Genomic DNA, 16,134 nt, shown 5'->3' with positions numbered 1-16,134 from the left:
AAATAGTAGCTGTGATATAGACCTTCGCCCCTCGACATTTCATAACAGAGTCAAAACCCGTCGGAATAGACCTAGATCTATTCTACATGGCCTGATACTGGACCAGAAAATTTAGAGAATCAAGCTCTAGATCTAGATCACTGATTCAGAGAACAAAGTTATGATACAACCTTTTTCTCTGTTGCTTCTCCCTGCGTGGCAAATTAAGGTTAGCAGTGTTTGGCTATTTGTTCTTGGGGACAAATGCTTGATTCTTTTACAGTCAGTTTCCATTACAACTATTTATCATGTTACTTGGCTCTTAAGTAAATTGAGTTCTTGTAATTATTTTTTTTTAAATTAAAAATAGAGATTGAAAAATAACAATGTTCTTGAAATCTTATTTTCCAACAATAGATTCTGGAGGGCCTACACAAAAATGCTCAAAATTATAAAATTATAAATAATGCTGTATAATACTCCATGGACCCATCTCAAAGGTCCATGATAATTGCTAAGAATCGCAAAAATAAGGAGTTTTGATGCAGGGATTTTTTTCAGAAATCTAAACGGAAAATGTGGCATTATATACAGTGCCCAAAACAAGTTCGAACTCCCAATCTGCAATGTCACAACAAGAAAAAGTTTTGTTGAGTGAAGACAAATCAGGGATCGAAAGATGATTTTTTTTTTTGAAAAAGAGCCGAAGTGACACTAGGCTTATAAGAGAAAAAAAAATGGTAAAACAAGATAAACATGGGCAATTTTCCGATCAGATAAATTCTCCATGACAGAGGGTTTTTCAACTTGAAGCAGAAAGAGAATGTGTATGCTGCCAGCTATCGTTGTATAAAATGGAATTATTATGCAGAATTTGTGTGTACAACGCATTTTCAAGCTGCGCAGATGGATCTGCAGTTCATGAGCAGCTTGAATTTGTCTATTGTTTATGTACGGTACCGTATTAAAGCTGTGCGGGTACGGGTATGCAATGCAATACGCGTGTGTAACGTAGAGAGAGTGTATGCGGAACCGGTACGCTGGCGCAGCGCAGGCTAGGCTGAACAGGGTGACCTTCCGAATAATGCCTGGTAAGGAGGAGATTTTCGTCCAAATTACGTGAGAAATTTGCACTTTTTCTTCTTTCTGACGATGTCGACGCCTGAGAAAAGATCATCTGGAACTACAGTGAGAAGATCAGCACGATTGATTGAGAAGAAACCAAGCAGTTCTTTGTCGAATGGTAAGGCTCTTTGTCTGTTTGGTCCCCATTCCTAACTAATCTGTGTGCTTTCCTGCATGTAATTCTCGATCCTCAAACAGTCAATAATTAAAAATAAAATTGAGGATCTAGGGCCTACATTAACAAGCAGCGAAATTCGAATGTAAGAAAGGTTTGACACAAACTATGCATCCTCTTGTGTATCAAAACTAGTATTTCTTGGTCGTAAATAACATAACAGACAAACAGCATGAACTGGATGATTTGGGGCGGTAAATTCAATTGAAAATGAAAATGTAAATTGTAATTCTATTTGCACCGGCGATGCCGAAAAATGGGGGGGAGGCTGTCCTAGCCAGGAGTCTGTGCTCCTTTAGATTAAAGTCATTCCACTATCATGTTTAATCTCCACGGAGCCAGGGACTTCGTAGCCTGGGGCGTTTTGGAGAGTGAAAGTTATATACTGTACGTATGGAGTCACTCCCCACTAATGCCTGGATTTACTGTACATGCCTTTCCGTATCGGACAGGATAACCCTTGTTGAACATAGACCTAAATCATCAATTTTAGTTTTAGTTTTTCGCCCAAAGTTATGTACATGGGCAAGTTTTATGTTTACTCCCTTTTGGTTAATTATTTTTTCACTTTCCGTTTTCTAATAATGATACAAATTGAAAGAAGTTAAGAGCAAGAGCGTTCACTTACCCTGTCTGTTTACTCCATTTTTATTGCTTTTGATATTGATACCTAGATACACACGCAGTAACACATGTGCAGAGCTGCAACTTAGATTTAAAAAATACTTGCATTTGTCAATAAAAATCATGATTCGTGAAATATTTGTTTCGGTTGATAAATATAAAGTTATATGATATTTATCGATTAAAAAAAATATTTTTGCGATTCCTGATATCTATCGGCAGATGCAAGTATTTTTTTAAATCCAAGTTGGCAGTCTTATTCCAGCAATAATAAAACACTGTCCCACGTGTGCCTATCTGTGTTTGTGATCTTCAGTGTGAACTTTTTCAGCGTAGATTTCAAGATTTCACAAAGTTCAGTTTATATAACTGTACCAGATCTAGATCCTCGATGATATACTGATGATTAAGCCTGGTTTTACAGACTTTCTCATGAAATCCGTGTTTACTGCAACTACTGGCATTTCTCTTTAAACGACATTTCAAAATGCCGATCGCAAACTCACAAAAAGGTGCGTTTGTAAACGTTGTTTGACCAGAATCAGGCTTTCTGGAGAAGTATAAACAGAACCACGATCGTTTTAAATGACGTCATTTGGTACATTCATCCGATGAGATGAAAATCTGTGGCAAATACAGTCACATTGCACCATATGGTCGCATGTTATCTCCACGTAATAACAACACTCGGAAAAAAAAAACTTTCGCAAAAATGGCGCTCCCAATTTGACCTCGCTTTCCTGCTCAATGAAAATTATGATGCGAAGCCAGCTGGAGATTGTGATTTCGCCTCTGAAAAGTAAAGCATACAGAACACTCCCAGAACCATGTTTACGATCGGCGTTTTGAATCGACGTTTGAAAAACACACCCTTCGACTATAGGTGCAGCATTTCCTATGGCAGCGGCGGCGTCAACATCAAATCTTAATCAAAGGTGCAAGTTTTTTAAATGACAGCATAACTTAGTAAGTATATGGACCTAGTTCATGAAACTTAGACAGTCACATAAGGTTAATCAAATATTATTGAACATCCTGCCTGAGTTTCAGGTCACATGACCAAGATTAAAGGTCATTTAGGGTCAATGAACTTAGACCATGTTGGGGGAGTCAATATTGAAATCTTAACTTAAAGTTAAGTTTTTGAAATGTCAAGTTAAGTTTTTGAAATGTACATGGATCTAGTTCATGAAACTTGGCCATAAGGGTAATTAAATATTACTAAACGTGTTGTGGAGTTTCAGGTCACATGAACAAGGTCAAAGGTCATTTAAGGTCGATGAACTTTGGCCAAGTTGGGGGTATTTGTTGAATTACCATCATGACTTTGAAAGTTTATGGATGAAATTCATAAAACTTGGACATACATGTAAGAGTAATCAAGTATCACTGAATATCCTGAGGGGTTTAAGGTCAATGAACTTTGACCAAGTTCAGGATATTTGTTGAATTACATGTACCATCATTACTTAGAAAGTGTATTGATCTACATGTAATTCATAAAACTTTGAGTAATCAGGTATCACTGAACATCCTGTGCAATTTTCTAATCACATGACCAAGGTGAAAGGTAATATAAGGTCAATGAAGTTTGGCCATTTTGGGGGTATTTTTTGAATTACCATAGCTCTGAAATTATATTGGTCAAGTTTATAAAACTTGGAAATAAGAGTAATTAAGTATCACTGAACATCCTGTGCGAGTATCAGGACACATGACCAAGGTCAGAGGTCATTTAGGCCAATGAATTTTGGCAATGTTGGAGGTAATTTTTAAATTGCTGTCATAACTTTCAAAGTTTATGGATAGGGGTAATTAAGTACATGTATCACTGACAAGTCTTAGGTCACATGATCGAGGTCAAATGTTATTTAGGGTCAATGAACGTAGTATTGTATCATTACACAAGGCTCCACATTAACTTTTTTGGTGGTGGCCCGTTCGGGCCACCAAAACCTTCAAATAATTTTTTTTGGTGGCCCATTAGTAAAGTTTGGTGGCCCGAAAAATATAAAGAAAAACATTAATTAAAAATGAATAAAACAAACTGAAATATTCTGCAGTCACTACCACGTACCACTCTTCTTTGTACATCTTGTATGTAAATTGTGCTTGCTGTTATTTTGTGGTAATATATAAATTGTTCTATCATTGTGAATATGAAATGATTGTAAAGAATTAAAAAAAAAAAAATGTAAGAAAAATGAATAAGACAAAATTATCAGAAAAAATGGGGAAAATTATTATTATTATTAAGTAGAAACATGTTCTTTAATCAGGTATATTCAATGGGAAGCGGTATAAATGGTTTAATCACTGTAAAAAAATGACAGAAAAAATAAGAAAACGGCAATGTATCTGGAAAAAACAGTGAGAAAATTCCTTCCCTATTTTTGACAAAATGATGGAAAAAATTCACATTTCATATCAATAAAATGCCTTCCCAAGTATTTACTTCCTTAAGAGTGGTTTAAGAAGTCATTTATAAACAAGAAAGAAAGAAGCTGTCTATTCAAGACAGCTTCGAAAATAAACCAAATATCAACATACATACAAATGCACATGTGGGACTGTGATGTATTCACCTATGTGTTTTATGTGTATTAATGCATTTGGAAATCGGTCTTTTTGAGTCAAAATAGAGGTCATAATTCCTCCTTTTAATGCTTGCGAATTATCAGGTTTCAGTAATATGGACTGTAGAAGGGCATGTCATTGGTGTAAAATGTGACTTTTACGTAGATTTTCAAAGTTCTGGGGAAGATTTCTTAGCAGTAACATTTCGCATCGCAGCTCCCTGAGTCTGAATAGTCTGCTAGCGCACAGCCAGCTGCAGTGGTTTCACGCATGCATGAAAAGCTCAGCCAGACAGCCGGCTGAATAATAGTTGCTGTATGCTAGCGGTAGGCCTACATACTGTCATGACTGTGCAATCTTTGTGTGTGTATTTGTGTGTAGATTGACAAAAAAGGCGCATGACGAATTGACTTGCAAATTGAACTGTAGAAAGTTGATAAATGTATGCAAAATCGGGAGAAAAATTGGGCTACTTTGAAAATTATTGGTTGCCCGATTCGGGCCACCAAAACTTAACATTTTTTCAATAATGGTTGCCCGAGATTAATTTTTGGTGGCCCCGGGCCACCGCTAATGTCGAGCCTTGCATTACATGTATATGAATGTTGTTTTTTATGAATGAATATTGAATAAAATAGTAGTTTTCAAAGTCAGCACTGCTGCTATATTTTATTGTGAAATGCAGGTGAGACTGCGAGAGACGCTCCACTTGTATAGATGATAGAACAATTGAGCTAATAAAGTTCTCAGCAAAAAAATTGGAAAAATGCCATTTGGGGCTTGTTATAAAAAAAGTCTTATTAATAAGTGCTAATTTTATGACCAAAAAATTCAGTCTCTTTATGCCTACACACCTAAAGTTGGACTTAAAAGGGATGTTTCATCCTGTACATAGGCATAGCTCATTTTTATACAATAAAAAAAAATACTGAAGGGCTTTGCAAGATTCTTTTCTGGGTCCAGGATTGGCCTGGAACACAGAACCTCTGCACAACACTTCCAGGTGCTAGATTAAGCCTAGCCTTGCTCAGTTCTCGCCTGCTCGCTCGTGCTCTTTCGCGCTCCAGAGATATTCGCAAACTAATATCACCTAATACATGTATATTTCTGAATCACTTCCCAAGTATACATCCGTAACCTGATTTTCAACCACATCGAGCATAAAGAACAGCCTTATTTCTGCTTCGTTCTTAATTTCAATGTTCAAATTCTCAGACTTAGTAGTTAAGAGTCACATTCTCTTTGTACTCTGTCTGATATGGGCTGAAGTTAGCGACTACATATGGCATAGGCGAAGTCAATGAACGTGTTGCTGCCCTCTTCCTTCATTTGGCAAAATCTGACCTAAGAATTTGAATGACCATGCCAAGATTAAAGCCAAAATACAGCCTTTTCCGATGCTTCATGTGGCTGAAGTTTTTGGGAATAAATATGAGCTCAGTTCGCACCTGGAGGTATAAATTGGTCACATCAAGACTATCTTGCTGTTTATTTGGTATTTTCGAAGAAATGAGACTTGACATACCATTTTGATTATTGAATCCTAAATATTCTCTATATTCATGATACACAGACTTTGCATTTTGTGGAATTTGTATAAATTATGTCAAAATTAAACTACCTTACGTAGTCATAATTTTCACTTGGATTTTTTATTTCAGTACATTTTTGTTTCTTTTCTTATTTTGAGATTAGGTGGTATAACACATAAGAATGGTAGACTTTGATTGATGCAACGTAAGAAAATATATCACAGGCCTCGAAATAATCGACGGCCATCGCCGGCCATGGCCGTCGATGCCCCCATTACTGGCCGTCATGCCCTTCTTCTTTTTGCTAAAAGTTACGGCCACTAAAAATGTGCCCTTTTTTATATGGCCGTGGTGCCCTTTTTCTCATAAATGTGCCCTTTTTCTGATATATAATGTGCCCCTTTTGAAAGTCTGCACCTTTTTTTCTGAGCGAGGAAAACTTTTCTCCGATCTCAAAAAGTATTCAATACCTTAGCTTTACCAGCGACGTCCAGTGCATGTATGCAGTCTAGTCCGAAGCCGCGCCGAACGATGAGCTAGCTATACACAGCTGGCCGGCCGGCCGGCCGCTAGCGCGCTTTACATATGCTATGTAAGCTGCAGCATAAGAATGGACGAGCGCGAGCTCCGTATGTGTACTACACAAATGTCGCGCGCGCTGTACTGTCCTGGCGAGCGCGCGCGATGCGTAAGTACAGTACTTTGAATGGGAGTGTTTCATAAAGCTGTTCGTCAGTTACGAACAACTTACGAACGACCGGTGATACTTTCTTGGGTGCTAATCAGATTCACATTTAATTACATGTAGCTCAAGAAGGTATCACCAGTCGTGCGTAAAGTTCATTTTTTCTTAAGTAAATAATGTGGTTTGGTAATGAATCTGATGTATAACATCGACTATGGAAAGCCCCCCCCCCCCCCACGCCGCGAAACTGTAACACCTACAAATAATTTATTACATGCCCCTTAAAAAGTGGCCTTGGTGCCCCTCTGTATGGCCTTGGTGCCCTCTGCTGCCTGGCCTCAGTGAAAAAGTGCCCCTCAAAAAAGTGCCCTTGCCCCCCCCCAACCCTATTTCGAGGCCTGATATCATTAGCATGATAGTTACAATTAAGCTCCAAACATGTACTTGGTGAAGTAGATCTTTATTGGTTAGGTTTTTTTTGTGAGGGATGTCCATGTAATACATGTAGTCCTTTCATCATTAGTTTTACTTGAATTCACTATTCAGGGTTTCAATCTTTGGCCAAATGATTAATATTATCAGAATAGACTATTTCATCTCTTCTTTAACTTTTTTTCAGAGAGGTTTATGAGGAAGAAACTTTTTTTTAAATGTGGAATTACACTTTGTTGCATGAGTTGCTTCTGAGTCTAACCAGCTATACATGTACGTGTAAAAGGCAAGAAACTCATTTGTGGGGTCTGATCAAAACTGTAATGAGCATTAATATGTTACTGTGTGTGCATTTAGCACTCACTTCGTTGTGTAGGCCAACATGTACATGGACATGTTCATGTTCATCATGTCTGAAACAGAGAATATTTTAAATGTCAGGTTATTTACACTAGTAATATTTCAGCTGGCATATATATGGACAAAAATCAATCAGCTCAGATTTTGTGACAGGAAGCACAAATTTGATGTTCAAGGGGACGTCCCTTTGGTGAACTTTTCTTCCACAGCCTCTCTCTCCTCGGGAGCTCTACTGCCAGCATGTGTCCATAAAGGTTTAGAGCACCGTCCCCGTTGCCATTGAAGTTATTGTGTAGGAGTGGAGGAGTATTGTCATGTTTCTGGTGACTCTCCCAGAATGGTATTACCATGTTTGCAGAATGGGGATCAGGACACCCACTTTGGTGTATCTGTAGGCTTGAGCAAGTTTGAAGAAGCTCTACAAAGTATGCTTTTTTTTGTACATTTACATATAGGCCTACATGTATGTGGGTTCCCCTTAGTTGGATCTAGTATTACTGGCATTGTCCTGTGATGAGTGGGCAGAGGGGTGCTGTGAATACATTCCTTTCATTGACATTTACATTGTGTCCTTGCACTATTATGTGTGGGTGTAGGAAATGAACACGCTGAAATTCACATGTAACTTCAATTGATTGATATGTAGGCCGAATGTACATGTCTAGGTGACCAGGTGAAACACGATTGACTGTCATTTGGAAGGCTAAACCAGATATTGTCCCAAGCATTTTAAAATCCATACATGTATATGTTCAATTTTAAATGTCTTGTTCATAACCAATCTTGTTCAAGATAATTCCTGAAAATGAATATCTTTAAAAATAGATTTCAAGAAATGCTAAAAAAAATGTAATTTGTATTCTGCAGTTTTGTTAAAAAATTCTCTATATGCCGGGGGGGGGGGGGGGGAGGGGCACTCAGTATATAATGCGTGGTGGGTATGTGCCTCAGAGGGGGACCCCATTTTTACACTCAAATTTGTGTTCCAAGGCATAGAATTTTATTTCATTGAGAAAAAGAACAAAGAAAACCGCTCCAAAGCATAGCATTTTCTTCTTAGCAAGAAAAAAGAAGAAATCCATTACAAAGCTTCGCATATTTTTTGTAATGCCATTCCTGACCCATTGATTCGCTACAATGAGTTGCAATTTTGGTGAAAAGTGGCCGCAGAGCGCTGTCCGACCATTGCCTCCGGGCGAGCGCACCTGGTGCCCGTGCCGCCGGGCTAGCTGCATGCACGTAAGCCCGTTCCATAGGGATACATACGCACTCACACGCAGACGATCCGTTCCAAGTACCCTTCTCACAAACATTTGTAGATTCGAAGCCTGTTCTGAGGACCCTCCTTTTTACAATAAGCCCGCTTCAAAGCTCCCTTTTTTGTCTCGGAGGGGGGGAGGGCACTCACTATTTATACCACATTTTTGGTCGAGGAAAATCTCCATTAACCACAAAATAATGCTAATAATGTGAAAGGTGAGGATGTGTTAATGTTAATTATGTTTCTTTAAATACTGGTAGTTTTTGTTTTCGAATCTCATTGATTCAAATTGATAAAGCGTTGTTAGTACAGTTGCAGATAAAGTTTGACCACTGCGAGCATTTTGACATTGCTACTCGTTGCTTATTGATTTTCTATATTAATAGAATTGTCACTCAAAGTCTATGAGTAAACAGAATTTCCATTTTTAGACATACTGAAACAGAATTTTAGATTTTCCAAAATGGAAAATGCAGTGTTTAAAAGTTTTTATCATGTGTAATATCATTTGGTTAAATTTCTGAGATCTAAACCAATTTAAGTCTTTTAAACAATTCATCTTCAGTGCACTGGTTCTTGCAAAGTCAAACCGGGTTCTGACTTCACTGACTAAACTGATTCAGCTTTTTACAATATCCTAGTTGTCAGTGTGTATATGTTGACTTGCTTTTTGTGCATACATGTACATGTATCTCCATTACAATGAGCAAGCTTGACTAATCAACAGCTGCCCTGACTAAACTTGGAAGTCTTTGTTTAAGGACAGAGAAAGACCCAAGATTAGATTGTTGAGTGCACATTGTACATGTACTCAATGGGAGCCTGTCTGAATGCAACATACATGTAATGAAAAAAAAATAGTCATATATGTACTTGACTTGTATGAAGAAATTCTGGTTTATATTGTTAAAGCAATTTTCTTTTTTTAAATACTGTAGCAGAAAAGTTAACGAAAAATAATCAAGGTTCAGGCAATCCGATATCATATGAAGAGTTGGACAATGTCATATATTTTGTTTTTGGATCATCTTGTCAATTCAATATGCGTTATTGTGTGTACAGCACGCCATCGTTTTTCTTGGGTAAAATACGGTCAGTTGATGATGCCACTGCCATTTCTGGGTATAAGACGGTCAGTCAATTTTAGGTCACTTATTTTATAGGCCTACTATGTAAGCCCTGCATGTGATTTCAATTAAAAAAAAAAATTTTACTATTTTTGATCAACTTGTTGGGATAGACATGGCCTTCAATAACCTTTAGATTTATCAAAACTTTATCCAGACATTTAAAGAAAGAAGCTGATTTCCTTCAAAATGTGAGATGTGGGGGTTTGTTGTCCCAGTGGTTCTTTTTTTTTAATGTGTTGATTGCATTTACATGTACATGTACGTACAGTTGACTTGTCTGGCACTATTATTTGTGTAGACAACACAAGATCCAGGACTTTTACTGGGGTTACATGCAACATTGTACTCAGGTCTTCAGATAGATTACAGAGCTTACATTTACATGTTATATTGAATCTTGTTCATTATCCATTTCCATTTTAATATGAGACTCTAGATGAAAATCTACTCTCAAACTTGAAGCTGAATAACATACAGCAGTGTGTTACATAAGCACTTGCCCAATTGCCCGGGGCTAGTAAAAGTTATAGTCGGGCAAGTGATTTGAAGAAAAGACCAAAACTACTTGCCCGAATTGGGCAAGCAAAATTAGGGTCGATATGATATGCCGACCCTAAATTTGGTCATGGCGGGGAAGATAAAATCACTTTGTAAAAAAAATGCAAGGACGAGGCACATCAGTTCATGTCAAAAGCTTTTTTCAAGGATTTCTTTAGAGCAAGTGAAATAGATTTCAGGCAAGTATATTCCAACTATTTAGAAATTTACTTGCCCAACTGGGCAAGTTCATCTAAAAGTTACATGTATGTAGCACCCTGCATACAATATAATCAGAATTGAATTCTCATACTTGGTGTTTAAAGGGATGGTCCAGGCTGAAAGTATTTAGCTTAATAAAAAGACTAGAATTCACTGAGCAAAATGCCGAAAACTTCATCAAAATCGAATAACAAATAAGAAAGTTATTGAATTTTATTAAAGTTAAGCAATATTTTGTGAAAACAGTCGTCATGAATATTCATTAGGTGGGCTGATGATGTCACATCCCCACGTGTTCTTTTGTATTTTATTATATGAAATTAGGTTTATTCAATTTTTTTTCCTCCAAGAACTAGATAAATTGGATTGACAACTGATTTAGTGCATTATATATTTATTGCTGCAACATATTTCATTATAAGGGAGACATATTATTCACACAAGTATGAAATAATGAAAAAATTATGATTTTATGTAATAACATGAGAAAACAGAAAGTGAAGATGTGACATCATCAGTCCACCTAATGAATATTCATGACGACTGTTTTCACAAAATATTACTAAACTTTAAACTTCAATAACATTATTGGGTATCCGATTTTGATAAAATTTTAGGCATTTTGCTTAGTTAATTCTACATGTACATATGTATTAAAGGGGAAGTTCACCCTGACAAAAAGTTTATTATAAAAATAGCAGAAAAAATAATAAAAAATATTGCCGAAGGTTTGAGAAAAATTCATCAAATAATTAAAAAGTTATTAGAATTTCAATTATTTGATTTGTGACGTCATATGCGAGCAGCATTCCTACATAGCGAATGGTAAAAAATCAATGAAATGTCATTTTCTCAGAAAATTGAAAATGGTTTTCACTGTAACTTTTGTATATCAATAGACAAATCATTTCACACCCGATCATGAAAAGAAAACAAAATTAAGTCATCAGGAACCATACAAAATTTGAAATTCATACATTTTATATTACATAACACATGGGGCAGCTGCTCGTTTATGACGTCACAAATCCCAAATTTTAAACTCTAATAACTTTCTTACTCTTTAACAGATTTTCCTCAAACCTTCACCAATATTTTTTACTATTTTTTCTGCTATTTTTACAACAAAGTTTTCTTCAGGGTGAACTTCCCCTTTAAGATTTTCAGCCCAGACCATCCCTTTAAATCCCTTTAAATGCCTATTATTATGTTATTGGAGGTGCTGATGATGTTGAAGCAATAAAACAATTTGGAGTTAAATATTCTTTGGCTAGTTTTTTGTTTGCAGTGTTCAGCGGTTTCGTAGGCACCCTGTTACAAGTGCATGTGGTACATGTTCATAGGGCCCAGACGTCATAGGCGTACTGGTATTGCTCTTTGCATGCATCCATGTACAGATTATTTGCTCCGAGTAGGTCCATGATCTTTGCCTTCGTCATGTCAATAGATACATGTAGCCATCCGGGTCTGTTTGGGCCTCAGGGTTCAGTTCTTGTTAGAATACAATTCTGATACAATGACCTTTCTCTCTCTCTCTCTTGCTCACAAATGTTTTCGCTGTGAAGTGTAATGCTGTATTAATGTTCTACATGTAGGCCTACAGTAAAGTAGTTAACATGAAGACCTTATATGTTTCTACATGTATGTAGAACTATTAAAACAGAAAGATGCTGTCTGGTGCCTTGTACAGAAAGTATATGTGTAACTGACTAGAAATTAAAAGAATACATATGTGATTCTTCTCAAATAGATAATAATAATAGTAATGCACGAGATTTGTAAAGAGCAAGTGTTTAATTGGGTGAAATGAATGTAAAGAAATTTGGTATTAGACGAAATGGTCAAAGATGAACTGGTGATTAGACAAAGTGATTATTGTACCAAATGGTTGTTAGGAATGAAATGTTGGACGGAATGGCATTAGACTTAAATAAAGGTAGACCATGTGATGAGTGGACGAGTTGGCAATGGATGAATCGACAGATTACAACTACATGTACTTCTATTCTCCTACTACTACTAATTAATACTTCTACTATTACTACTTTTACTACTCCTACTACTATTAACTACTACTACTGCTTCTACTCTACTACTACTACTACTACTACTACTACTACTGTTACTTCTACTGCTATACTACTATGACTACTACTACGACTACTTCTACTACTACACCCTACTACTACTACTACTTCTACTACTACGTACCACTACTACTACTACTACTACTACTACTACTACACTCTACTACTACTACTACTACTACTACTACTACTACTACTACTACTACTACTACTACTACTACTACTACTACTACTACTACTACTACTACTACTACTACTTCTACTATTACTACTACTTCTACTACTACTACTACTACTACTACTACTACTACTACTATTACCGCTTCTACTACATCTGCTACTGCTGCTGCTACTACAATTACTGCTATTACTACTGAATCAGCTACTACTATTACTACTTGTTAGTACTACTACATGTACTCTTTTTTAAAAGAGAGGCATTATACATGTAGTTAATTTGATTTTGATATACAAACAGAAGCAAATACATATATGTGCATTACTCCAGTGCAATTTTTAAAAAGCCTCTCAACATTTCAGTCCCTTTACAGTATGTGATGAAAATTCTTCAAGCAGTGTACTCTATGAAGTATGTTTAAAATGTCTCCCTTTCGGCAGGGATCCACATTTTGCAGTGATTCTGTGTGCGTTGGCAGGAAACTGGCCATATTGGCGCCCGAGTATAATATCCTCTGTAATTTGTGGTACAGCCTCTGTGGGGCTAATGGGAAATGTATAGCTAGGCAACAAACTGTCAAGATATACAGGATCAAGGCTGATAGAGGATCAGAGAGTTATATAGCAATATTCTGTAACATGTTTCTGTGAAGATTGTGTTTCTGTAAGAAGGAATTACAAAGAGATTTTGGTAGGTTTTTTCCTTCACTTCATGATCTCTTTGAATTAACATTCAACATTTTCCATATAGGTATACTACACAAAAAGAATTCGAAAACCTCTCAATTATTGATTCAGTCTTTTCCACAAGAGTAGCTTCCCCTTAAAGATACAACTATCGTTTAGATTATATTAGGTGGTTTCAGACCGCCTTGAAGTTCGTCAGTTCCAGGTATTTTCTGATTTGGGAAATTTACCCCGATCAGAAAATACCAGGTAATATTGGCAATGTGAAAGCAAATTACACGTAATCTCCCCAAAAGAAAATACATGTACCCACTAAATAGAAGGTACTTGTCAAAATTACGAGAACTTTCGCGGGGAAATTTTTCCAAGGTCGCAGTTATTTTGGCAATGTGAAAGTAATTTACCAGAACTTTTAGCCCAGCGTGTAGTTGGGTGCGGGCACCGTGGCTGGTTGCTGAGTTAGTGATTTTGAATCTCGCGCCTTGCCTGCTTATCAGACCATACTGCACATGCTCGCAACTTTAGGAACTTATCCCGAAGGGTATGTTTCGGGGCGGTGTGAATGGAGGAATAATTAATGGGTATTTTCTAGCCTAAAAAAGTTCTCGTAATTTAACAAATTTTTATGATCGGGGCGGTTTGAAACCACCCTTTCAGACATTTTTTTTTTTTTTGGCAAGATGGCATGAGCCAGTAAAATGCAAATTCTAGTCATTAAACTAAGAGGGTTCACCTCTTGACTCATCATGACATGCAGATCCTTGCCTAAATTCCTTCCCTCCAGGGTCAACCTATGTACGAATAGATTGTGCCGTCAATAGTACTCCGAATGCAAAACATGTCAGGATGAAGAACAGTTATATTTCAGCAGACATTTTATAAGACACTCCTATGACATGTACATGTAGTATATTGTCTAAAATGTCAGGATATACAACATACTCAGTTTTAGGCATGTATTGTTGAATGGAATTGTTTGTGTTGATACAATTTTATCCATCGGCTGAAGAATAACGTAAAATCATCATTAGAAAATGCTGGATATGAAAATACAATCTAGAAAGCCAGATTTAATGATAATGATTTAAAAAAAAAATTTTGACAGTAGGAATGCACTATGGCTTGCCTTGAAAAAAACTCTTTTGAAATACATGTATGCGGAAGAAGACAGAAAGAAAGATAAAATATGGATATTGTACTGTAATCAGGGAAAAAAAGGGGTTCAGGGAGGTTTTGCCCCCAAAGTGCTCAAAAGAGCCCAAGAAATCCCCCATTCACTGAAATGCTATTAAAAGCTGATTTTTGGGGGGCAGATTTACATGTAGGCAGTAATTTGTGAAAGAATCACTGCAAAATTGTAAAAAAAAACAACTTTTTTTTGCCTGATTGGTTAAGAAAGGGCACGCACATTAATGAATGGGCCTGCAGGTTAAGGTATTTGAATAAACGTGGGTATTGCAAGTAATTGCTTTTAAAATGATTCTAAAGATAGCTAAGAGACAAATACTGTATGGAGAAGGGTAATACTTTGTTTAAATGGCTAATCTTGAACACGGAAAATGTGGCAAAGTTTGAAACTCGAGAGCAGAGAAATTGTAGACAGTTCAGAAAAAAATTTAAGCTACAGTTTGAACAACTCTTCTTACAAATTTTCAGATTTTCCCCTTTATTCTATATATTTTTCATTATCTCCTCGTGACCCTGACATACATGAATGTGGTGTGAATTATATTTTCCCATGACATATGCAGTGCTCAGAAGGAGGCAAGATGCAATTTGAAAGATAATGAGGAAAATCTGAAAATTTGTGTACAAAACAAATGGAGTTGTCCACAAAATCAGCCATTCTGAAGCACATTTGCCAATTTGAGGATCCCCATAGAAGGTACAAGACTATTTAGACGTCCATAACTTGCTTATTTCATAACCGATTTTGACGAAACTTTTTAAAAAATTGTAAAATTGTTCCTCTCATTTTACTCTTTCTAATAAGATTGTTTCTCTTCTTGGGTTTTGGTTTCCTGTAATAAATTTAACCTTACTGTTATTCCAATTTGATTTTGAATGAAGAGGCTGTAAAAAGCCTAGTGAAAAGAGCCAGGGTTGTGTTGTGTTTACCCTGTACCTGTGACCCTATGTGACCCTACATACTTTTGGTGATATTGACCATGAAGACGGAATGAAGCAAGTTGTTCTTCTATGAAAGGTCTCTCTGCTGCTAGTCTGTGAGATCAGGCATATTTTTAACAAATAAAAAAAGAGATGTCAACACCTTACTAACTTTGGAAAGTTGAAGAAATTTTATCCTCTTGGGGTACTCCAGGCTCAGAATAATAATATCTAAATAAATGGAGTAAAATCCACCTAGCAAAATGCTGAAAGTTTCATCAAAATCTGATGAAAAGTATTAAAGGAAGTTATTGAATTTTTTATTTTGCTAATTATATATTGTGAAAGTTATATGCACACTGCCATGAATATTTGATAATTTGTAGGTACGGTACATGAAGGCTCATAGGCTGATTTAAGTCGTGTCCCCTGACC

At 36.5% G+C, this 16,134-nt stretch overlaps 1 protein-coding gene across 1 annotated transcript in view; it reads left to right on the top strand.

Moving 5' to 3' along the window:
- Positions 1-868: 868 nt before the first annotated feature.
- Positions 869-16,134, top strand: part of LOC121418273 (F-box only protein 11-like) — a 67,115-nt gene continuing 51,849 nt past the window's right edge. Inside the window, exon 1 of the mRNA XM_041612051.1 lies at positions 869-1,222. Coding sequence (XP_041467985.1) covers positions 1,132-1,222 — 91 coding nt within the window. The 5' untranslated portion in view covers positions 869-1,131. The remainder of the gene's footprint in view (positions 1,223-16,134) is intronic.

Source organism: Lytechinus variegatus, chromosome 7 (assembly GCF_018143015.1).
Source record: "Lytechinus variegatus isolate NC3 chromosome 7, Lvar_3.0, whole genome shotgun sequence".
Classification (NCBI taxonomy): Eukaryota; Metazoa; Echinodermata; class Echinoidea; order Temnopleuroida; family Toxopneustidae; genus Lytechinus; species Lytechinus variegatus.
Note: the sequence above shows the minus strand (reverse complement) of the source record. Positions and strands in the feature narration are given on the sequence as shown.